General features: G+C 43.1%; 1 protein-coding gene across 3 annotated transcripts in view; it reads right to left on the bottom strand.

Annotated features, from left to right (window-relative positions):
* Positions 1-25304, bottom strand: part of HCN2 (hyperpolarization activated cyclic nucleotide gated potassium and sodium channel 2) — a 192420-nt gene that overhangs the window by 81905 nt on the left and 85211 nt on the right. For all 3 annotated transcript variants that reach the window (XM_069767831.1, XM_069767832.1, XM_069767833.1), the window contains exon 2: positions 24631-25054. In XM_069767831.1, coding sequence (XP_069623932.1) covers positions 24631-25054 — 424 coding nt within the window. The remainder of the gene's footprint in view (positions 1-24630; positions 25055-25304) is intronic.

Genomic DNA, 25304 nt, shown 5'->3' with positions numbered 1-25304 from the left:
TATGAATGTCATATTTTAAATAAAGTGGCTTTGTTTTAATACTTCCTGGTATTTGACTTTGTCAGAACTTTATTGATGCAGTCATGTGTGGATTACACGAGTTTTTGATGTTGATTTTCCGCATCTAATCCAAGTCTATGGGAAAAATTTACACATAAAACTCAGAGTAGTCACGAGAGAAATTGACATGTTGTGGATTTGTAACTTTACACAGTGAATCTTTGTAAAACTGTAAGGCCACGTTCACACTAGCAGTATTTGGTCAGTATTTTACCTCAGTATTTGTAGCCAAAACCAGGAGTGGGTGATAAATACAGCAGTGGTGCATATGTTTCTATTATTCTTTCCCTCTAATTGTCCCACTCCTGGTTTTGGCTTACACATACTGAGGTAAAATAATGACCAAATACTGAACGTGTGACCATGATCTAAGAGGTTACATGATGTAAAAAGACAACCTCCTACTCATGTATGTGCCGATGAAATAATAAATTCCAACCTGTGTAGACAATGGCAGGTGAACCTTAAGTGTTGTAAACGCAGCACTTCAACACACAAGCGTATAACAGAACTAAGTACATGGCCCCATCCCAATTAGGTGGCCAAGGCACTATTCACACTGTCTTTGTGGATTCCATTCATAATGGTATCTACAGGGCTCTCACAGCCATTGTATTATTGATGTCACCAGACCTTACTGACTGGGGGCTGTCGTGTTCTGGCGAGTTTTCTGCCTTTTCGAAAGGAAAAGTAGTGCTGGGAGCAGTGCCTAGGAGAATTTGTGGTAGAGGCTGCCAACACAGATGTGAACAGAGCCTATTGCACACAACTAAAACACTACTTTAATCTTATATATTCTATATAAAAATAGAAAATGTAACATTCATTACAGCCAAAAAAATAGGTGCAAAATACAAGTATTTTATGCATGGAAATACTTGAATACTATAGTTTCCTGCGGATAAAGCCAAGCGGGTTCCCTGGGGCCCATTGTGTCACTTATACTGATGGGCTAAACCATGAGTCTGCCAAAGGGACCATTACAGCCTCTGCTGAAGCGTCATCTCACTGCGTGTTGGGATTACTGTCACAGTGTCATTAACAATCAGTATTAATTCCCAAACGTGTCAAAAGATATCTAAACTGTATGGCAACAATTGTGCATAATCACAAAGATAAAGAGACAGGACATGGCAGATTTTCAGTGGTAGAGCGTTCCTGGGGTACAAATCTAAACCCAGCAAAAAGAGCTAATAAAGACTTTAAATTTGGGCAGGTGCCGGCAGTGGCATATCCAGGAAGGGGGGGCAGCCGAGGCATGTGCCCCGGGCACAGCCGACAGGGGGGCAACAGCGGGCCGCCTGATGATGCGGCGGTCCAAGGAGGCTCCTTGTCGGCGGCATTCTGCCGACCCCACACTGAGATAGTCTCGTTCTCTGAGCCGGCTGTCAAGTTCACAACTATGTCTGCCGCTGCTCTGTGGGCACAGAACCTGTGATGAGGTCACAGGAGGGGAGAAGTCACATGATCAAGGGCCTCCGTGTAGTGCAGGACTCTGCTGGTTGTCATGGAGCTGGACGAGGGTAAGCTTTTATGTGGGGTCAGGAGTGGTTTGTGTGGATGTAGCAGAGCCGTGTGTGTGCGAGGTGTACAGAGTGGAGCCGTGTGTGTGCGAGATGTACAGAGCGGAGCCGTGTATGCGAGGTGTACAGAGCGGAGCCGTGTGTGCGAGGTGTACAGAGCGGAGCTGTGTGTGTGCGAGGTGTACAGAGCGGAGCCGTGTGTGTGTGTGGTGTACAGATTGGAGCTGTGTGTGTGTGCGAGGTGTATAGAGCGGAGCCGTGTGTGTACGATGTATACAGAGCGGAGCCGGGTGTGTATGATGTGTATGGAGCGAAGCTGGGTGTGTACGAGGTGTATGGAACGGAGCCACGTGTGTACGAGGTGTACGGAGCTCAGCCGCGTGTGTAGGAGTAACTAGGTGTGGCCATTATACAGTACGCAATATATGTGTGTGTGTGCGTTTGTGTGTGCATGCGTAGCGCTGCGGGTGAATGTGCAGAGACAAATGGTTTTGTGTGTGTGTGTACGGGGAGGAGAGGCAAGGGCAATGATGGGGATGACGTGGAGAGAGCAATAATTGGAATGGAGGGGGAGGAGGAAATGATGGATGTGGTGGAATGGGCGATGATGGGGGTGGGGGAGGCAATGATGGAGGTGGAAATTGGAATGGGCAATGATGGTGGTGGGGGGAGAATGCAATGATGGTGGGGAGGAGAAAATCATGGAGTTGGTGGAAAGAGCAATAATGAGGGGGGGAAGAAATGATGGAGGTGGTAGAATGGACAAGGATGGTGGTGGTGGAAAGCACACTGATGATATTGGAGGGGGAGAAAATGATTGAGGTGGTGGAATGGGCAAATATGTTGATGGCGGCGGAAAGGACAATGATGATGGTGATGGAAAGATGATGGGGATGGTGGGGGAAGAGAAAATGATGGATATGGTGGAAAAGGCAAAGGTGGAAATGATGGAGGTGGTGGGGGAGAAAGCAATGATAGTGGTGGTGGAGAAGGCAAAGATGGAGGTGGTGAAGAGAGCAATGATGGGGTGGAGTAGAGGAAAATAATGGGCATATATGAGGAAACAGTACAGGAGATTGGGGGGCATATCTGAGGAAACAGTATGGGGGATGGGTGCAGACAGTATGAGGAGCGAACGGGGGAATGTATGTGGACACAGTATGAGTAGCGATGTGAAAAATGTATGTGGACAGAGTATGGGGAGTGAGGGTGATGGGATGTGTGCCATTACAGTATGGGGAGCCAGGTGAGCAGGCAGTATAGAAAGAGAGGGGGTAAACATATGAGGAGACAGTAAGGTGAACTGGAGGAATGTGAGAGGAGACAGTATGAGGAGGGAGAGGAATAGTGTGAGACAGTATGGGGGAGAAAAGTGAGTGGGCACAGAATAGATACTGAGTAGTGGGGGCGTAGCATGGAGGGTCAGTGTAAGGGCACAGCCAGGAAGGGACAGTATACCAAGGAGGGGGAGTGTGATGAGAGAGTACAGTATAAATACTGGGCCCTATAGGGGGGACACAGTATGAGAGGACAGTGTGAAGAGGGGGCTGGTATGGAAAGGAGAGGTCAGTGTGAAGAGCATGTATCATAAGAGGGACAGTGTGGGGGTCATATTTTGTGCAGACAATATAGTGAGGGGCAATTTTTTATTCAGGAGCATTATAATGACACTTCTATTTTAAAGCCATCACGTGGAGATTTTCTGCAAAAGGGCAGAGAAGATGGAAGTCTGCAGAGACGGCTGTGGATGAGAAAACTCATCATGGGGTCTAGACAAGATGAAGAAAAGAAGGATATCGGCTCCAGAGACGACGTCATCTATAAGATACCTGGATGTACCTAAATGTTATTTGTGATACTGACTAATTGTCATGTTTTTATTTATGTTAGGAGAATTAAAGGGGATGTCCAGGTTTGTAATGAGTCTTCAGTCATTCTTTGTGACTGCAGACTTACGACTTCTCAGAGTGCGCCCTGCACACTGTCAGGATTCTCTCGTGCTGGCGATTTACATACATGCGGTCACTTGCTGACTAGATATGTGTGGCCACAGTCAAAGAAAACGAACTGAGAGAGTCTAGTCGGAATGTGGTCAGAAGTATACAAATCACATGCTTATGCTGACATGACCGTCCACCGGCAAGGGAGAATCCTAAAAGTGTGCAGTGCATTAGTTGTGAGAATTCAGAAGCTGCGATGTCAGGATTCAGCTCTGCAGGTTCCAGTAGTCGTCACATGGACACTTCACTGATAGGCGATTTTCATACTTATGGTAATGTGATAACGAGCTTCTCTTCTGCTTCTTTTTCACTGAATATTGAGAGCATTAGGGAGAGCGGCTCGTGGGTACATGACTAAGTGTGCAAATCGCATATGTCCTTGGGGGGGTGGGGGGGCAAAATGAATTCTTGCCCCGGGTGCCAGAAACCCTAGATACACCTCTGGGTGCTGGGCGCATAGTACTTACTACCTGTCAGCCCTATGGCATACTGCAGAAATCAGAACCCCATCAGATGTGTTCAGTGATAGAAGAAGACGCCTTCCCACTCATGTATCACACTGACAGCTATTCAAAGCGCTCTGCTCTCTAGAATGGTGTATTGCTAGGGCCTTTTTCACACTTCCGTCTTTCATCCCCTGTCACAATCTGTCGAGTTATAAGAAAACAAATTTTTCTGCAGGATCCTGTTTTTTTCTCAGACTTGTATTAGCGACAGATTGTGACGGATGGCCATCCATTTCATCCGTTGTGCACTAGAGCCGTCAGCCAAAACCGGTCTGTCGGGCGAAGAAAACGTTCAGAAGAACGTTTTTTTTTGCACGTCGGGAAATTGCTCAGCGACGCATCCTGCGCTGCCCGTCGCTGGCTATAATAGAAGCCTATGGGCACAGGATGCGTCACTGACTGTGACAATCAGGAATCCAGCGACGTATCACATTTTTGTGTTCTGAGCATGCCCGGAAGGATTTTCTAGTCAGGGAAAATCTCTCTCTCTCTCTCTTTCTCCCTGGAGCCACTGTAAACTGTTTTGGCGTGCGGTACAGTTACATTCTGCAGCAGATCAATGAGAATTGATCTCCCTGCTCTGCGCCCAGCCTCTATGGGGCCCCGAAGATGCTAGGGGGCCCGGTGTCCGCAGTAGGCCCCCTGCCCGTCATCGCAAGTTCAACTGTATCGGCCTATGGGGGGCTGGAATATACTATAGATTCTGCCTATGGGGGCTGCATTATACAATACAGATTATAGAGTCTGCCTATGGGTGGTGCATTATACTATATACAGTTGTGGCCAAAAGTATTGACACCCCTGCAATTCTGTCAGATAATACTCAGTTTCTTCCTAAAATTTATTATTATTATTATTATTATTATTATTATAGCGCCATTTATTCCATGGCGCTTTACATATGAGGAGGGGTATACATAATAAAAACAGGTACAATAATCTTGAACAATACAAGTCATAACTGGTACAGAAGGAGAGAGGACCCTGCCTGTGAGGGCTCACAAAATGTTTGATATCACAAATTCTTTGGTATTATTATCTTCATTTAATTTGTCTTAAATTAAAAAACACAAAAGAGAATGAAGCAAAAAGCAAAACATTGATCATTTCACACAAAACTCCAAAAATGGGCCAGACAAAAGTATTGGCACCCTCGGCCTAATACTTAGTTGCACAACCTTTAGCCAAAATAACTGTGACCAACCGCTTCCAGTAACCATCAACGAGTTTCTTACAATGCTCTGCTGGAATTTTAGGCCATTCTTCTTTGGCAAACTGCTCCAGGTCCCTGATATTTGAAGGGTGCCTTCTCCAACCTACAATTTTTAGATCTCTCCACAGGTGTTCTATGGGATTCAGGTCTGGAATCATTGCTGGCCACCTTAGAAGTCTCCAGTGCTTTCTCTCAAACCATTTTCTAGTGCTTTTTGAAGTGTGTTTTGGGTCATTGTCCTGCTGGAAGACCCATGACCTCTGAGGGAGACCCAGCTTTCTCACACTGGGCCCTACATTATGCTGCAAAATTTGTTGGTATTCTTCAGACTTCATAATGCCATGCACACAGTCAAGCAGTCCAGTGCAAGAGGCAGCAAAGCAACCCCAAAACATCAGGGAACCTCCGCCATGTTTGACTGTAGGGACCGTGTTCTTTTCTTTGAATGCCTCTTTTTTTCTCCTGTAAACTCTATGTTGATGCCTTTGCTCAAAAAGCTCTACTTTTGTCTCATCTGACCAGAGAACATTCTTCCAAAACGTTTTAGGCTTTTTCAGGTAAGTTTTGGCAAACTCCAGCCTGGCTTTTTTAGGTCTCGGGGTAAGAAGTGGGGTCTTCCTGGGTCTCCTACCATACAGTCCCTTTTCATTCAGACGCTGACGGATGGTACGGGTTGACACTGTTGCACCCTCGGACTGCAGGGCAGCTTGAACTTGTTTGGATGTTAGTCGAGGTTCTTTATCCAACATCCGCATAATCTTGCGTTGAAATCTCTTGTCAATTTTTCTTTTCCGTCGACATCTAGGGAGGTTAGCCACAGTGCCATGGGCTTTAAACTTCTTGATGACACTGCGCACGGTAGACACAGGAACATTCAGGCCTTTGGAGATGGACTTGTAGCCTGGAGATTGCTCATGCTTCCTCACAATTTGGTTTCTCAAGTCCTCAGACAGTTCTTTGGTCTTCTTTCTTTTCTCCATGCTCAATGTGGTACACATAAGGACACAGGACAGAGGTTGAGTCAACTTTAATCCATGTCAACTGGCTGCAAGTGTGATTTAGTTATTGCCAACACCTGTTAGGTGCCACAGGTAAGTTACAGGTGCTGTTAATTACACAAATTAGAGAAGCATCACATGATTTTTTGAACAGTGCCAATACTTTTGTCCACCCCCTTTTTTATGTTTGGTGTGGAATTATATCCAATTTGGCTTTAGGACAATTCTTTTTGTGTTTTTTCATTTAAGACAAATTAAATGAAGATAATAATAACAAAGAATTTGTGTTTGCAATCATTTTCAGGAAGAAAATGAGTATTATCTGACAGAATTGCAGGGGTGTCAATACTTTTGCCCACAACTGTAGAGTCTGCTATGGGGATGCATTATACTATAGAGTCTGCCTTTGGGGAGTACATTAAACTATATAGAGAGACTGCGCATGGGGAGTGCATTATACTATATAGAGGCTATCTAGGGGGCCATCATACAGTGTGGAGATTACAGTGATGGGGCCATCATACAATTTGAGAGCTACTAAGGGGTCAGTATATACACAGTGAGGGGGCATTATACGGTGTATAAGAAAGCATCATACTGTGTCTAGGGGAGCAACTCGGGGCATTATTAAATGTAAAGTGGGCACTTATTGTTATAGGGGAACTCAGGTTACTGTGACTATCTAAGGGGCACACAGAAAAATATTACTTTCTAGGGAGCAAAATGAGGGCACTGGTTTCTAGGGCACTTGCACCAGGCATTATTATATTATAGAGTGTTGCTGTAGAATTTAGGAGGCACAGAGAACCACACAGCAGGTGCAGTAATAGGGACACATAAGGCAGCAGCGGCACAGTATTGGGGTATCCGCAGGATGAGGAGTTTCTTCAGGTTGGGAATAGCCCCATTGGGGACAGTGCTGAAAATATGAGACGTGACATGTGTCTTTGTTTTATTCTCTGCAGACGAGTCCTGGCAGGAAGAAGTTGTCATGTTGGTCTGGGCCAGATGGAAAAGACGGGAAAAGTGAACGAATCCATCAGAAAGAACAACAGCGGTAAGTCATTATCTGTAACTGTACTGTGATTTCTTATATGTTCTGTAGGGCTGGTATCTATCACTGACCATATGGCGATAATATCAATGTTGGTCTTTATATAAACACTGTGTCTGCGAATTGAGATATTGATTTGGCTTTTATCCTAAGTCATATTGCACGACTCGTTAAAGGGTTGATTGTGACTTGTAGGATCGCTACTTCCAACAGGTGGCGCTAGAGAGTTTAAGTCCTCTTTTTATCAGAAGAGGCAATTTGCACATTAACAGATGATGGACCCAAGTGGGAACTTGCTCTTTTTGTGGACTGAGTTGAAGCTTTTATTGTGAACATTTTACATAACATTTTGATCACTTATATCAGCACTTACATCAGGGTTTCCATCTAAATCTCAAAATGACATGATTCAGATGAAACTGCCAACGGATACATTCACTATAATGAGGCAGCAGAGTTACTCTGGACTCCGTCTGGCCTCTGTTCAGCGTTGTCCTGCTTTTAAGACGTACACATAAGTGTAGCCGACTGCACTTTTATGCACACTTATAAAGAAAGACAGAGCTGCATCATAGGCCAGGCAGCGTCCAGAGTGCCTCCATCTGCCTCATTATAGGGAATCTTATCTTGAGGGTGTCCTCTGAATCACATACATACATACAGGAGCTTCTCACAAAATTAGAATATCATCAAAAAGTTAAATTATTTCAGTTCTTCACTACAAGAAGTGAAACTCATATTATATAGCATCATTACAAACAGAGTGATCTATGTCAAGTGTTTATGTTAATGTTGATGATTATGGCTTACGGCCAATGAAAACCCAAAAGTCATTGTCTCTGTAAATTAGAATAATTGTCAAAAAACACCTGCAAAGGCTTCCTAAGCATTTAAAAATGTCCCTTAATCTGTTTCAGTAGGCTCCACAATCATGGGGAAGACTGCTGACTTGAGAGATGTCCAGAAGGCAGTCACTGACACACTCCACAAGGAGGGTAAGCCACAAAAGGTCATTGCTAAATAATCTGGATGTTCACAGAGTGCTGTATCCAAGCATATTAATGGAAAATTCAGTGGAAGGAAAAAAAAAGTGTGGTAGAAAAAGGTGCACAAGCAACTGGGATAACCGCAGCTTTAAAAATATTGTTAAGAAAAGACCATTCAAAAATTTGGGGGAGATTCACAACGAGTGGACTGCTGCTGGAGTCATTGCTTCAAGAGCTACCATACACAGACGTATCCAGGACATGGGCTACAAGTGTCGCATTCCTGGTGTCAGACCACTCATGACCAATAGACAATGCCAGAAGCCTCTTACCTGGGCCAAGGAGAAAAAGAACTGGACTGTTGCTCAGTGGCCCAAGGTGTTGTTTTCAGATGAAAGCACATTTTTCATTTCATTTTGAAATCAAGGTCCCAGAGTATGGAGGAAGAGTGGAGAGGCACACGATCCAAGCTGCTTGAGGTATAGAGTGAAGTTTCCACAATCAGTGATGGTTTGGGGAGACATGTAATCTGCTGGTGTAGGTCCACTGTGTTTTATTAAGACCAAAGTCAGCGCAGCCATCTACCAGGAAATCTTAGAACACTTCATGCTTCCCTCTGCTGACAAGCTTTTTGGAGATGGAAATTTCAAAAGTAACAATACCTGGTTTAAAAACAACAGTATCATTGTGCTTGATTGGCCAGCAAACTCACCTGACCTTAACCCCATAGAAAATCTATGGGGTATTGTCAAGAGGAAGATGAGAGACACCAGACCCAACAATGCAGACGAGCTGAAGGCTGCTATCAAAGCAACCTGGGCTTCCGTAACACCTCAGCAGGGCAACAGGCTGCTTGCCTCCATGCCACGCCACATTGATGCAATAGTAATTGAAGCAAAAGGAGCCCTGACCAAATATTGAGTGCATTTACTGAATATATATTTCAGTAGACCAAGATTTCGCATTTTTAAATCATTTCTGAAGCTGGTGTTATAAAGTATTCTAATTTACTGAGAATGACTTTTGGATTTTCATTGGCTGTAAGCCATAATCATCAACATTAACAGGAATAAAACACTTCAAATAGATCACTCTGTAACGACTATGTAATATACGAGTTTCACTTTTTGTATTGAAGAACTGAAATAGAATATCATGTAAAAGTTCATTTAAATTTAGTGAGAAGCACCTGTATTTCAAAGACTTACACGGAAACCCTGATGTAAGCGCTCAGTGAAGAACGCAGGATAAACGTGCACAGAGCCTTAGTGCCATCTTTGGGAGGCAGAATAAACACATTAACAGCAGGTGAAGAACTGACTTAATAGATACTTAAAGGGACACTGTCACCTGAATTTGGAGGGAACAATCTTCAGCCATGGAGGCGGGGTTTTTGGGTGTTTGATTCACCCTTTCCTTACCCGCTGGCTGCGTGCTGGCTGCAATATTGGATTGAAGTTAAGTCTCTGTCCTCCGTAGTACATGCCTGCACAAGGCAATCTTGCCTTGCGCAGGCGTGTATTATGGAGGACAGAGAATGAACTTCAATCCAATATTGCAGCCAGCGGGTAAGGAAAGGGTGAATCAAACACCCAAAAACCCCGCCTCCATGGCTGAAGATTGTTCCCTCAAAATTCAGGTGACAGTGTCCCTTTAAAGCTGCTCACAGTGCTGTATCAGTTATGAGACAAATTTATCTTCGAGTCACTGCGATTACAGCGACACCAGATTTAAAGTTTTCTTTTATGTTTGGTTATCATCAAAAACAAAAAAGTGTCTTCTGGTGTTACAAAAAAGTTTTTCGTATTGCCATATTTTGATAGCCATAACTTTTCTATATTTTTGCTGACATTCATGTGAGAGCTTGTTTTTTGAGGGACAAGTTGAAGTTTTTATTGGTACCATTTTTGGACACTTGACATATTTTGATCACTTTCTATTCTGATTTTTGGTAGGCAAAATTAACAAAAAACAGAAATTCAGGAATTGTTTTTTGGGAGTTTTCTTTAAGCCTTTCTGCGTGTGGTAAAATTGACATGGCAGGTTCATTCTTCGGCTCAGTACGATTACAGCGATACAATATTTACATCATTTTTTTTTTATGTTTTGGATAGTGATGAGCGAATATATTCCTTACTCGAGATTTACCGAGCACGCTCGGGGGTCCTCCAAGTAATTGTTAGTGCTCGGAGATTTAGTTTTCATCGCCGCAGCTGAATGATTTACAGCTACTAGCCAGCATAAGTACGTGTGGGGGTTGCCTGGTTGCTAGGGAATCCCCACATGTACTGATGCTGGCTAACAGATGTAAATCATTCAGCTGTGGCGATGAAAACTAAATCTCCGAGCACTTACAAATACTCGGAGGACACCCGAGCATGCTCGGGAAATCTCGAGTAACGAGTATATTCGCTCATCACTAGTTTTGGAGCTTTTACACAATAAAAACTTTTTTTAATGGAGCTCTATGGTCACTTGTTTTTTTTTTGCGCAACAAGATGACGTTTTCCGTAATAACATTTGTATTTACCTTTGACTTTTTGATCGGCGATATGATGATAAAGCAGTTTTTTTACCACTTTTTTTTTTTTTTTTTTTTACAGTTTTCAATGAAGGTGCTGAATAGTGTGATAGTTTTATAGTTCGGGTCGCTTTGACGGAAGCTATAATACCAACCTTGTACTTTTTCTTTTTTTTTTAATTAGTCCCTCTATGGGACTTTAACTTTTATTACTCTGATCACTGGTATAATGCATTTCAAATGCACCACCATGCCCTGGGCATGGTCCAAGAAGACCTCCGTTGCTGGCAGACCCGGAGGTCGTCAAGACGATTTTAGATTGCCATGAAAATGATCCTAAGCAAGAGGGATATGACTGACACCAAGCTCTTGTTGACAACTGCGCAGGCACTGTTCGTGTAACTGCACGATCGACCATGATGTAAGTATATAAGTGCACATCATAGGTCGTGAATAGAGTTCAGTGAATTTCTTTGGAGCCTCGCTTATTTGGCAAGATACAGCGCTTGCCGAATACGCTGCAGAGGGAACCCGGAAACACAGACCACGCCGGCTGATCAGCTGATCGGCGCTGCAGCTGCATGTAAGCGGGGACCCGAAGAAATTCGCTCAACTCTAGTCATGAACCCCTTCCTGACCATGATGTAAATTACGTCAAAGGTCGTGGGGTTAAAAAAATTAATAAAAAAAAAAGAGGCAGCTATATATTAACCCCTTAATGACCAGAGGTATTTTTGCATTTTCATTTTTTGCTCCCCTTCTTCCCAGAGCCATAACTTTTTTACTTTTTGGTCAAAATGGCCATGTGAGGGCTTATTTTTTGCGGGATGAGTTTTTTGAACGACCCCATTGATTTAACCATGTTGTGTATTCGAAAACGGGAAAAAAATTCCAAGTGCTGTGAAATTGCAAAAAAAGTGCAATTCCTCAACTGTTTTTTGTTTTTTACAATGTTCGCTAAATGCTAAAACTGACCTACCATTATGATTCTCCAGGTCATTACGAGTTCATATACACCAAACATGTATAGGTTCTTTTATTTACTGTATTTTTCAGACTATTAACCCCTTAGCGAGCGCCGATACGCCTTTTAACGGCGGCCGCTAAGGGTACTTAAACCACAGCGCCGTTAATTAACGGCGCTGTGGAAAAAGTCCATAGCGCCCCCCAGAGGCCGATTTTCTCCGGGGTCTCGGCTGCCGAGGGTAGCCGAGACCCCAGAGAACATGATTCGGGGGGTTTTTAACCCACCCCGCATTTGCGATCGCCGGTAATTAACCGTTTACTGGCGATCGCAAAAAAACAAAAAAAAACAAAAAACAAAAACGCGATCTCTTTTTAATTTCTCTGTCCTCCGATGTGATCGCACATCGGAGGACAGAGAAAAGGGGTCCCAGGTGGCCCCCCAATACTCACCTAGCTCCCCCGATGCTCCTCGTGTCTCCCGGTGGGCGCCGCCATCTTCAAAATGGCGGGCGCATGCGCAGTGCGCCCGCCGGCCGGCACCGGGAGAATCTTTGGGGTCCCGGCTGCCGGGGGTAGCCGAGACCCCAAAGAGCATGATCGGGGTCGGTATTACCGACCCCTGTTTTGCGATCGCCGGTAATTAACTGTTTACCGGCGACCGCAAAAAAAAAAAAAAAAAGTAAAGTGTAATTCTCTGTCCTCTGATGTGATCGCACATCAGAGGACAGAGAAATAGGGGGATTCGGGGACCATAGCATACTCACCTAGGTCCCTGGATCCTCTTGCTGCTCCTCCTGGCCGCCGGCAGAAGAACATGGCGGACGCATGCCCAGTGCGCCCGCCATCTGTCTCCATCTGCCGGTCGGCAGGAGAACAGCAGTTGGGGCTAAAATTAGGGTTAGGGGTAGGGTTAGGGGTAGGGTTAGGGCTAAATTTAGGGTTAGGGGTAGGGGTAGGGTTAGGGGTAGGGTTAGGGGTAGGGTTAGGGGTAGGGTTAGGGGTAGGGCTAGGGTTAGGGCTAGGGTTGGGGCTAAATTTAGGGTTAGGGTTGGGGCTAAAATTTAGGGTTAGGCTTCTTTCACACTTACGTCGGTACGGGGCCGTCGCAATGCGTCGGCCCGACATACCGACGCACGTTGTGAAAATTGTGCACAACGTGGGCAGCAGCTGTAGTTTTTCAACACATCCGCTGCCCAATCTATGTCCTGGGGAGGAGGGGGCGGAGTTACGGCCACGCATGCGCGGTCAGAAATGGCGGATGCGACGTACAAAAAAACGTTTCATTGAACTTTTTTTGTGCCGACGCTCCGCCAAAACACAACTGATCCAGTGCACGACGGACGCGACGTGTGGCCATCCGTCACGATCCGTCGGCAATACAAGTCTATGGGCAAAAAACGCATCCTGCGGGCACATTTGCAGGATCCGTTTCTTGTCCAAAACGACGGATTGCCAAACGACGCAAGTGTGAAAGTAGCCTTAGGGCTAGGGTTAGGGTTGGGGCTAAAGTTAGGGCTAGGGTTGGGGCTAAAGTTAGGGTTAGAGCTGGGATTAGGGTTAGGGTTTGGATTAGGGTTGGTATTAGGGTTAGGGTTGGCATTAGGGTTACGCTTGGGATTAGGGTTAGGTTTGGGATTAGGGTTGAGATTAGGATTAGGGGTGTGTTGGATTTAGGGTTTTGATTAGGGTTATGGTTAGGGTTGACATTAGGGTTGTTTTGGGGTAAGGGTTGTGATTATGGTTAGGGTTGGTGATTAGGATTATGGATCAGGTTGGGATTAGGGTTAGGGGTGTGTTGGGGTTAGGGTTGGAGCTAGAATTGGGGGGTTTCCACTGTTTAGGTACATCAGGGGGTCTCCAAACACGACAGCCAATTTTGCGCTCAAAAAGTCAAATGGTGCGCCCTCCCTTCTGAGCTCTGCCGTGCGCCCAAACAGTGGGTTACCCCCACATATGGGGCATCAGCGTACTCGGGATAAATTGGACAACAACTTCTGGGGTCCAATTTCTCTTGTTACCCTTGTGAAAATAAAAACTTGGGGGCTACAAAATTTTTTTGTGAAAAAAAAAATATTTTTTATTTTCACGACTCTGCATTCTAAACTTCTGTGAAGCACTTGGGCATTCAAAGTTCTCACCACACATCTAGATAAGTTCCTTGGGGGTCTAGTTTCCAAAATGGGGTCACTTGTGGGGGGTTACTACAGTTTAGGTACATCAGGAGCTCTGCAATCGCAACATAATGCCCACAGACCATTCTATCAAAGTCTGCATTCCAAAAAGGCGCTCCTTCCCTTCCGAGCTCTGCCGTGCGCCCAAACAGTGGTTTACCCCCACATATGGCGCATCAGCATACTCGGGATAAATTGGACAACAACTATTGCAGTCCAATTTCTCCTGTTACCCTTGTGAAAATAAAAACTTGGGGGCTACAATATCTTTTTTGTGGAAAAAAAAAATATTTTTTATTTTCACGACTCTGCATTCTAAACTTCTGTGAAGCACTTGGGCATTCAAAGTTCTCACCACACATCTAGATAAGTTCCTTGGGGGGTCTAGTTTCCAAAATGGGGTCACTTGTGGAGGGTTTCTACTGGTTAGGTACATCAGGGGCTCTGCAAACGCAACATAATACCCGCAGACAATTCTATCAAAGTCTGCATTCCAAAACGGCGCTCCTTCCTTCCGAGCTCTGCCGTGCGCCCAAACAGTGGTTTACCCCCACATATGGGGTACCAGCATACTCAGGACAAATTGGACAACAACTTTTGGGGTCCAATTTCTCTTGTTACCCTTGTGAAAATAAAAACTTGGGGGCTAAAAAATCTTTTTTGTGGAAAAAAAAAATATTTTTTATTTTCACGGCTCTGCATTATAAACTTCTGTGAAGCACTTGGGCATTCAAGGTTCTCACCACACATCTAGATAAGTTCCATTGGGGGTCTAGTTTCCAAAATGGGGTCACTTGTGGGGGATTTCTACTGTTTAGGCACATCAGGGGCTCTCCAAACGCGACATGGCGTCCGATCTCAATTCCAGCCAATTCTACATTGAAAAAGTAAAACGGCACTCTTTCTCTTCCAAGCTCTGCGGTGCGCCCAAACAGTGGTTTACCCCCACATATTGGGTGTCGACGTACTCAGGAGAAATTGCACAACAACTTTAGTGGTCTAATTTCTCCTGTTACCCTTGTGAAAATAAAAATTTGTGGGCATAAAGATCATTTTTGTAGAAAAAATGCAATTTTTTTTTTTCACGGCTCTACATTATAAACTTCTGTGAAGCACATGGGGGTTCAAAGTGCTCACCACACATCTAGATATGTTCCTTAAGGGGTCTAGTTTCCAAAATGGTGTCACTTGTGGGGGGTTTCCACTGTTTAGGCACATCAGGGGCTCTCCAAACGCGACATGGCGTCCAATCTCAATTCCAGCCAATTCAACATTGAAAAAGTAAAACGGCGCTCCTTCACTTCCAAGCTCTGCGGTGCGCCCAAACAGTGGTTTACCCTCACATATGGGGTATCGACGTATTCAGGAGAAATCGCACAACAACTTTTGTGGTCTAATTTCTCCTGTTACCCTTGTGAAAATAAGAATTTGTGGGCGAAAAGATCATTTTTGTGTAAACAAAAGCGATTTTTTATTTTCACGGCTCTACGTTATAAACTTCTGTGAAGCACTTGGGGGTTCAAAGTGCTCACCACACATCTAGATAAGTTCCTTAAGGGGTCTAGTTTCCAAAATGGTGTCACTTGTGGGGAGTTTCCACTGTTTAGGCACATCAGGGGCTCTCTAAACGTGACATGGCGTCCGATCTCAATTCCAGCCAATTCTGCATTGAAAAAGTCAAACGGCGCTCCTTCACTTCTAAGTTCTGCGGTGCGCCCTAACAGTGGTTTACCCCCACATATGGGGTATTGGCGTATTCAGGAGAAATTGCATAACAAAATTTATGGTTACATTTCTGTTTTTACACTTGTGAAAATAAAAAAAATGGTTCTGAATTAAGATGTTTGCAAAAAAAAGTTAAATGTTCATTTTTTCCTTCCACATTGTTTCAGTTCCTGTGAAGCACGTAAAGGGTTAATAAACTTCTTGAATGTGGTTTTGAGAACCTTGAGGGGTGTAGTTTTTAGAATGGTGTCACACTTCATTATTTTCTATCATATAGACCCCTCAAAATGACTTCAAATATGATGTGGTCCCTAAAAAAAAATGGTGTTGTAAAAATGAGAAATTGCTGGTCAACTTTTAACCCTTATAACTCCCTAACAAAAAAAAATTTTGTTTCCAAAATTGTGCTGATGTAAAGTAGACATGTGGGAAATGTTATTTATTAACTATTTTTCGTGACATATCTCTCTGATTTAAGGGCATAAAAATACAAAGTTTGAAAATTGCAAAATTTTAAAAATTTTCGCCATATTTCCGTTTTTTTCATAAATAATCGCAAGTAATATCGAAGAAATATTACCACTAACATGAAGTACAATATGTCACGAAAAAACAATCTCAGAATCAGCGGGATCCGTTGAAGCGTTCCAGAGTTATAACCTCATGAAGTGACAGTGGTCAGAATTGCAAAAATTGGCCTGGTCATTAAGTACCAAATTGGCTCTGTCACTAAGGGGTTAAAGACGCACTGCACAAGAAGCAACGCAAATTTTGCGAAGGAAAATAGGAAAAAAAATGAATGCGTCAAATGAGGGTCCGTCTTGCAGTCAGAATTCAGCTTACTGGGAGAAATCGGCAGCTCTGGTGGAGTTTGGTCATTTTTTATGTTGCTAGATTGGGTGATTTTGAATGCAGTGATACCAAATATGTGTATGTTTGATTTTTTTTTTTGTTTTATTTTGAATGGGATGAAAGGCGGGCCATTTGAACTTTTATTTTTTTAATTTTTTTAACCCCTTAAGCCCCGAGGGTGGTTTGCACGTTAATGACCGGGCCAATTTTTACAATTCTGACCACTGTCCCTTTATGAGGTTATAACTCTGGAACGCTTCAACGGATCTTGGCGATTCTGACATTGTTTTCTCGTGACATATTGTACTTCATTTTAGTAGTAACATTTATTCGATATAACTTGCGTTTATTTGTGAAAAAAACGGAAATTTGGTGAAAATGTTGAAAATTTCGCAATTTTCCAACTTTAAATTTTTATGCCCTTAAATCACAGAGATATGTCACGCAAAATACTTAATAAGTAACATTTCCCACATGTCTCCTTTACATCAGCACAATTTTGGAACCAAAATTTTTTTTTGTTAGGGAGTTATAAGGGTTCAAAGTTGACCAGCAATTTCTCATTTTTACAACACCATTTTTTTTTAGGGACCACATCTCATTTGATGTCATTTTGAGGGGTCTATATGATAGAAAATACCCAAGTGTGACACCATTCTAAAAACTGCACCCCTCAAGGTGCTCAAAACCACATTCAAGAAGTTTATTAACCCTTCAGGGGTTTCACAGGAATTTTTGGAATGTTTAAATAAAAATGAATATTTAACTTTTTTTCACACAAAATTTATTTCAGCTCCAATTTGTTTTATTTTACCAAGGGTAACAGGATAAAATGGATGCCAAACATTGTTGTACAATCTGTACTGAGTACGCTGATACCCCATATGTGGGGGAAAACCACTGTTTGGGCGCATGGCAAAGCTCGGAAGGGAAGGAGCGCCATTTGACTTTTAAATGCAAAATTGACAGGAATTGAGATGGGACACCATGTTGCGTTTGGAGAGCCACTGATGTGCCTAAACATTGAAACCCCCCACAAGTGACACCATTTTGGAAAGTAGACACCCTAAGGAACTTATCTAGATGTGTGGTGACCACTTTGACCCACCAATTGCTTCACAGAAGTTTATAATGCAGAGCCGTAAAAATAAAAAATCATATTTTTTCACAAAAATGATCTTTTCGCCCCCAATTTTTTATTTTCCCAAGAGTAAGAGAAGAAATTGAACCTCAAAAATTGTTGGCCAATTTGTCCTGAGTACGCTGATACCCCGTATATGGGTGTAAACCATTGTTTGGGCGTATGGCAGAGCTCGGAAGGGAAGGAGCGCCATTTTACTTTTCAATGCAAAATTGACTGGAATTGAGATGGGATGCCATGTTGCGTTTGGAGAGCCCCTGATGTGCCTAAACATTGAAATCCCCACAAGTGACACCATTTTGGAAAGTAGACCCCTTAAGGAACTTATCTAGAGGTGTGGTGAGCACTTTGACCCAACAAGTGCTTCACAGAAGTTTATAATGCAGAGCCGTAAAAATAAAAAATCATATTTTTTCACAAAAATAATCTTTTCGCCACCAATTTTTTATTTTCCCAAGGGTAAGAGAAGAAATTAGACCACAAAAGTTGTTGTGCAATTTGTCCTGAGTGCGACGATACCCCATATGTGGGGGTAAACCACTGTTTGGGCGCATGGCAGAGCTCGGAAGGAAAGGAGCGCCATTTGACTTTTCAATGCAAAATTGACTGGAATTGAGATGGGACGCCATGTTGCGTTTGGAGAGCCCCTGATGTGCCTAAACATTGGAACCCCTCACAAGTGACACCATTTTGAAAAGTAGACCCCTTAAGGAACTTATCTAGATGTGTGGTGAGCACTTTGACCCAACAAGTGCTTCACAGAAGTTTATAATGCAGAGCCGTAAAAATAAAAAATCTTATTTTTTCACAAAAATGATCTTTTCGCCCCCAATTTTTTATTTTTCCAAGGGTAAGAGAAGAAATTAGACCACAAAAGTTGTTGTGCAATTTGTCCTGAGTGCGACGATACCCCATATGTGGGGGTAAACCACTTTTTGGGTGCATAGCAGAGCTCGGAAGGGAAGGAGCGCCATTTGACTTTTCAATGCAAAATTGACTGGAATTAAGATGGGACGCCATGTTGGTTTGGAGAGCCCCTGATGTGCCTAAACATTAAAAACCCCCACAAGTGACACCATTTTGGAAACTAGACCCTCTAAGGAACTTATCTAGATGTGTTTTGAGAGCTTTGAACCCCCAAGTGTTTCACTACAGTTTATAACGCAGAGCCGTTAAAATAAATTTATTTTTTTTTCGCAAAAATTTTTTAGCCCCCAGTTTTGTATTTTCACAAGGGTAACATAATAAATTGGACCCCAAAAGTTGTTGTTCAATTTGTCCTGAGTACGCTGATACCCCATATGTGGGGGGGAACCACTGTTTGGGCTCATGGCAGAGCTCGGAAGGGAAGGAGCGCCATTTGGAATGCAGACTTAGATGGATTGGTCTGCAGGCGTCACGTTGCATTTGCAGAGCCCCTGATGTACCCAAACAGTAGAAACCACCCACAAGTGACCCCATATTGGAAACTAGACCTCCCATGGAACTTATCTAGATGTGTTGTGAAAACTTTGAACCCCCAAGTGTTTCACTACAGTTTACAACGCAGAGCCGTGAAAATAAAAATCCTTTTTTTTCCCACAAAAATGATTTTTAGCCCCCCAAATTTTTATTTTCCCAAGGATAACAAGAGAACTTGGACCCAAAAAGTTGTTGTCCAATTTGTCTCGAGTACGCTGATACCCCATATGTTGGGGTAAACCCCTGTTTGGGCGCACGGGAGAGCTCGGAAGTGAAGGAGCACTGTTTTACTTTTTCAATGCAGAATTGGCTGGAATTGAGATCGGATGCCATGTCGCGTTTGGAGAGCCCCTGATGTGTCTAAACAGTGGAAACCCCCCAATTATAAATGAAACCCTAATCCAAACGCACCACTAACCCTAATCCCAACTGTAACCCTAACCACACACCTAACCCAGACACACCCCTAATTCTAATCCCAACCCTAATCCCAACCGTAAATGTAATCCAAACCCTAACCCTAGCCCCAACCCTAGCCCTAACCCTAACCCTAACCCTAACCGGAAAATGGAAATAAATACATTTTTTAAAATTTTATTATTTTTCCCTAAGGCTAGGTTCACATTGCGTTAGGGAAATCCGTTTAGCACTAGCGGATTGCGCTAACACAATGTCTTTTTAGGTGTCGTGTTTAGTGGTCGCGTTAACGTCCCCGCTCTGGAAGATCGGGGATCGGACCTCGGGCGCGCCGCGGACGCTGCAAGCAGCGTCTGAGGCGCGCCACAAAAGAATGGCACCTTGCTAGCGCGAGCCGAAAATGGCACGCTCTAGCGATGCGCTACACCTGAAAATCACATTGCTGTCAATGGTTGTGCTAACGGACCCGTTGCACGGCGTTAATTGTGACATTTTCGCCGTGCAACGCTGTCCGTTAGCGTTAACCCATTAACGCAATGTGAACCTAGCCTAACTAAGGGGGTGATGAAGGGGGGTTTGATTTACTTTTATAGCGAGTTTTTTAGCGGATTTTTATGATTGGCAGCCGTCACACACTAAAAGACGCTTTTTATAGCAAAAAAGTTTTTGCGTCTCCACATTTTGAGACCTATAATTTTTCCATATTTTGGTCCACAGAGTCATGTGAGGTCTTGTTTTTTGCGGGACGAGTTGACGTTTTTATCGGTTACATTTTCGGACACGTGACAGTTTTTGATCGCTTTTTATTCCGATTTTTTTGTGAGGCAGAATGACCAAAAACCAGCTATTCATGAATTTCTTTTGGGGGAGGCGTTTATACCGTTCCGCGTTTGGTAAAATTGATGAAGCAGTTTTATTCTTCGGGTCAGTACGATTACAGCAACACCTCATTTATATCATTTTTTTTATGTTTTGGCGCTTTTATACGATAAAAGCTATTTTATAGAAAAAATAATTATTTTGGCATCGCTTTATTCAGAGGACTATAACTTTTTTATTTTTTTGGTTATGATGCTATATGGCGGCTCGTTTTTTGCGGGACAAGATGACGTTTTCAGAGGTAACATGGTTATTTATATCCGTCTTTTTGATCGCGTGTTATTCCACTCTTTGTTCAGCGTTATGATAATAAAGCGTTGTTTTTTGGCTCGTTTTTTTTTTTTTTTTCTTACGGTGTTCACTGAAGGGGTTAACTAGTGGGCCAGTTTTATAGGTCGGGTCGTTACGGACGCGGCGATACTAAATATGTGTACTTTTATTGTTTTTTTGTTTTTTTTTTATGTAAAGAAATGTATTTATGGGAATAATATTTTTTTTTTTCTGCTTTATTTAGGAATTTTTTTTTTATTTTTTTTTTTACAAGTGTGGAAATTTTTTTTTTTACTTTTTCACTTTGTCCCAGGGGGGGACATCACAGATCACCGATCTGACAGTGTGCACAGCACTCTATCAAATCGGTGATCTGACATACAGCCGGGCAGGATTAGAGCTGCAGCTGCAGCCTGATCCTGACCCGGAAGTGCTCCCTGCAGGACCCGGATGCAGCCCGGCGGCCATTTTGGATCCGGGGACTGCAGGGAGAAGACGCTCGGTACACGGTGAGCACATCACCGTGTACCGATCGTCTCAGGGAAGCCCGCAGGGAGCCCCCTCCCTGCGCGATGCTTCCCTGCACCGCCGGCACACCGCGATCATCTTTGATCGCGGTGTGCCGGGGGTTAATGTGCCGGGAGCGGTCCGTGACCGCTCCTGGCACATAGTGCCGGATGTCAGCTGCGATAGGCAGCTGACACCCGGCCGCGATCGGCCGCGCTCCCCCCGTGAGCGCGGCCGATCGCATATGACGTACTATCCCGTCCATGGGAATTAAGTCCCAGGTCACCTGGACGGGATAGTACGTCATATGGGATTAAGGGGTTAATATCTTTTTTTTTTTTTTTTTTTTTACTTTTGACATGTTTCAATAGTCTCCATGGGAGACTAGAAGCTGCCATAACCAGATTGGCTCTGCTACATACAGGCCAGGCTGTACATACATCAGATTGCCTGTATGTAGCAGAATTGCTGACTTGCTATGAGCGCCGACCACTGGGCGGCACTCATAGCAATCCTGCAGTGACAACCATAGAGTCTGCTGGAGACCTCTGGTTGTCATGCCAACTCATCGGTGACCCGCGATCATGTGACGGGGGTCACGGATGGGCGAGATTTCCGATGCGCTTGTTGGAAGCACGAGTTAAATGCCGCTGTCAGAGTTTGACAACTTGGCATTTAACTAGTTGACCGCTGCGGGTCGATAGCGATTCCACCCGCGGCTGTTAGAGGCACACATCAGCTTTTCAAAACAGCGGACCTGTACCGGAAGAGATGTGGGCTCAGTGCCAGAGCCCACATCAAATGGAGGGATTCAGACATTGGCGTACTATTACGCCCAATGCTGGAAAGAAATTAAAGAGCTGTGATTCCTAAAGCCTTACTCCTATTAGTACATGAATACCTTCAAATTAAAGCCAATAGTCTGCACTTTAAATCCATGTTGATTATATAACTATCTTGAACAGGTTTTGGTACACTACTAAAATGCCAAAACTTTTGTCACTGTCCAAATATTTCTGGACCTAACTGTATTTTCTTTTAATGTGAACCTGTCAGAAGGATTGTGCACAGTAACCTACAGTGTCAGGTTGGCATTGTTATACTGATTAAAATGATATTTTGGTTGATGAAATCCGTGTTGTGGTTGTTTAATCTTTATTTTCAGTTTTCAGATAATATGCTCGTGCTTTGGGGCTGTCTGTGGGGTATTTATGTGGTGCTCCGATTTGGTATTCATACTGATGGCTTCTGACAGGTCACTGATTCCTCAATGACCTGCCCCCTAGTTTACATAATGATTATTATTTATTCTGAAATGAAAATAAATCACCTTCAGCAGTTAGATGTCAGCAGCAGCGCCTTTGCTGCAGCATGATCACATGTATAATGTGCATTTAGTTATTTTATTTGCTACTATAAATAAATTCAGAAAAAAAAAAATCTGTCTGAAAATGGAACCAGCCGCGGCTACACAGTAGCATTTACCGGCGATCCAATAGATGATACTGTGCGGGCGGGCGTCATCAATTTGTTTTCATTAGCAAGATGGCGATAGATGCTACTACGCAAGCGCGGCCGGCACCATTCTGAAACAGTTTATTTTTTTCTGAATTTATTTATAGCAGCAAATAATTACCTTAAATACACATTACACATGTGATCATTCTGCAGCGCAGGCACTACCGTTTGCCTGATTTTTTTTTTTCAATATATACTATTCAGTATGTAACATAGGGGGCCGGTCAGGGAGGGATCAGTGATTTGTCAGAAGCCATACTGATGAATACTTAAGCAGAGCACCACATAAAGACCCCCACACAGGCCGCTCAGGGCATATCATTATCTGAAAATAAAGATTAAACCGCAACCACAAGATTTCATCAACCAAAGACAGATTTCATCAACCAAAATATCATTTTAATCAGTATAACGACGCCAACCTGACACTGTCTGTAGGCTACTGTGCACAATCCTGCTGACAGGTTCCCTTTAATTTTTGTCCAATTTTACCTGTTTTGAGGCCGTTTTTCTTTGGGCTAAATTCTTCCTGTAAGTTGTGCCTGCTGCAAAGTCCATTTTCTAATTGTCCTTTTTTTTCCTCTGTTCGACATTGTGGGCATGACTTAAGTAATCCAGATGTTTGCGGGCTTTTTAAAAAGTCCCCAAATCTCACCATGACTTGTCTTCTGCATTTTCATCCGTTTTCCCCTTTGCAGACTTTCTCCAATTTGTTATTCATTTTTCAGCATGATAAGACAAGCTGAAGCAACATGGAAGAGATTATACAGCAAAGCTGAGTTGCATAACTTGTTAAAAAGTTCATAATGATTTTTTTCTGCTTCCCTCTGCCTGTTTCCGCGCCCTGCTCCTCATCACCCTCCCCTCTCTATAGAGTATAACAGGATGTGGCATATGACACCACGGTAGGCTTGAAGTGTGTCTATTCTGAGCAAAACAGATCTGAGCTGGGAGGGTTCAGAGTGGGTTCTTCTCCATTGTCTTTCCTCTTTTTTGCAACCTATCAGGTTGTACTTGTAGGCTTTGAGTGATTTTACATTCAAGTTTACATTTAGTTCCATCCCATAAGTGTTCAGTATTTATATTTGCTTTGACCACTATGGTTATGATTCATCAAGACTGGTGATTTACTCGCGACTGGAGTGAGATTTCTCGAGTACGGAATGGAACAGCTTGACATTAATTAGACAAGCTGTGGTGTCATGCCCCCACCTATTTTGGCGGAACTGGGAGAAATGGGTGGAAAAAAGAAAACTAAGTAACATCAAAAATTAGCTAATTTTTAAAGCTTTTATGCAAATTTTTTTTTTTTTTTTGGGGGGGGGGGGGGTTGGGGTAAAGACTGACGTATCGGGCCAGTACGTACATTTTTTTTTTTTACAAACTTTTGTTTATTTGTTTCTCATCACATGTCATCTTTTATATCTTAGGTGGGCTACCCTTTATTGTGAGGGTCTCTTACGCGTATGAATATTCACACTACTTAGGACTGTCGATGGACTTGCTGTCTGGTATATAATTCATGTAATAATCTAATAATAATAATAAATAATGTATGCTATTTACTAAAGTCTGCTATATATTTTCAAATATACCATTTGGTATATTCACTTTTTCTAACATGGGTTCTTGTAGCAATGCTGGTGTAGCATCCTATCTTTACCTTTTGGGGCGGAGCCTGCACATATACATGCCTTTATTTGCTTTTTTTCACAATGAAGGACCATTTTAGGAGGCGATGGGAGATGAGGAAGTGTCTGAAAAGTGGGAAGATAATTTCTCTGATAAGATATATTACAAAATTTCTTCAAAGTTTCAAAGTTTGTTGCTCTGTTTTAACCATTTGAAGCGATGATGCTTACCTCTTCCCACTGATGAATATATCGGATGAGTCTGGAAAGTCGAAGTAACCTAAGTAGACTGAGGATTTTAGTAAACCTCACAATTCGTAAAGCACGTGCAGTCTTGTAGACTTCAGAGTCAATACCCTTTTCTACAATGAGAAATATGTAGTCCACAGGAATGGAAGATACAAAGTCCACTACAAACCATGTGCGCAAATACTTGCGCTTGATCTTTTGTGGATCCAAGACGATTTCAGTGTTGTCCTCAATCACAATACCTGTGCGGAAGTTCAAGACTAAGTCCATAAGAAAGAAGGTGTCCGACACCACATTAAATATGATCCATGGTGTGGTGGTCTCATCTTTGAAGAAAGTGATTCCCACAGGGATGATGATGAGGTTCCCCACCATGAAGAGCAGCATTGTGAAGTCCCAGTAAAACCTAAAAATAGAAGAGAGAATAGTAAGAACTATATGACATACTTATTTATACTTGGGATGCATTTACAATGGACGATTAACAGCAACGAGTTACTAGAAACACTGGTTGCCTGATAATTAGAAAGTGCGAACAGTGTCAGCGCAAACTATCTGTCGACATTTGAATGAAATGAAACAAAACGCTATAGCAGGGGACCTAGGAGAAATCCTCACTGCTGACACGGACACAAAAAAGCCAAAAATGCCAAAAT

The sequence above is a fragment of the Ranitomeya imitator genome, chromosome 1 (assembly GCF_032444005.1).
Source record: "Ranitomeya imitator isolate aRanImi1 chromosome 1, aRanImi1.pri, whole genome shotgun sequence".
Classification (NCBI taxonomy): domain Eukaryota; kingdom Metazoa; phylum Chordata; class Amphibia; order Anura; family Dendrobatidae; genus Ranitomeya; species Ranitomeya imitator.
This window is presented reverse-complemented; position numbering and strand designations above follow the sequence as displayed.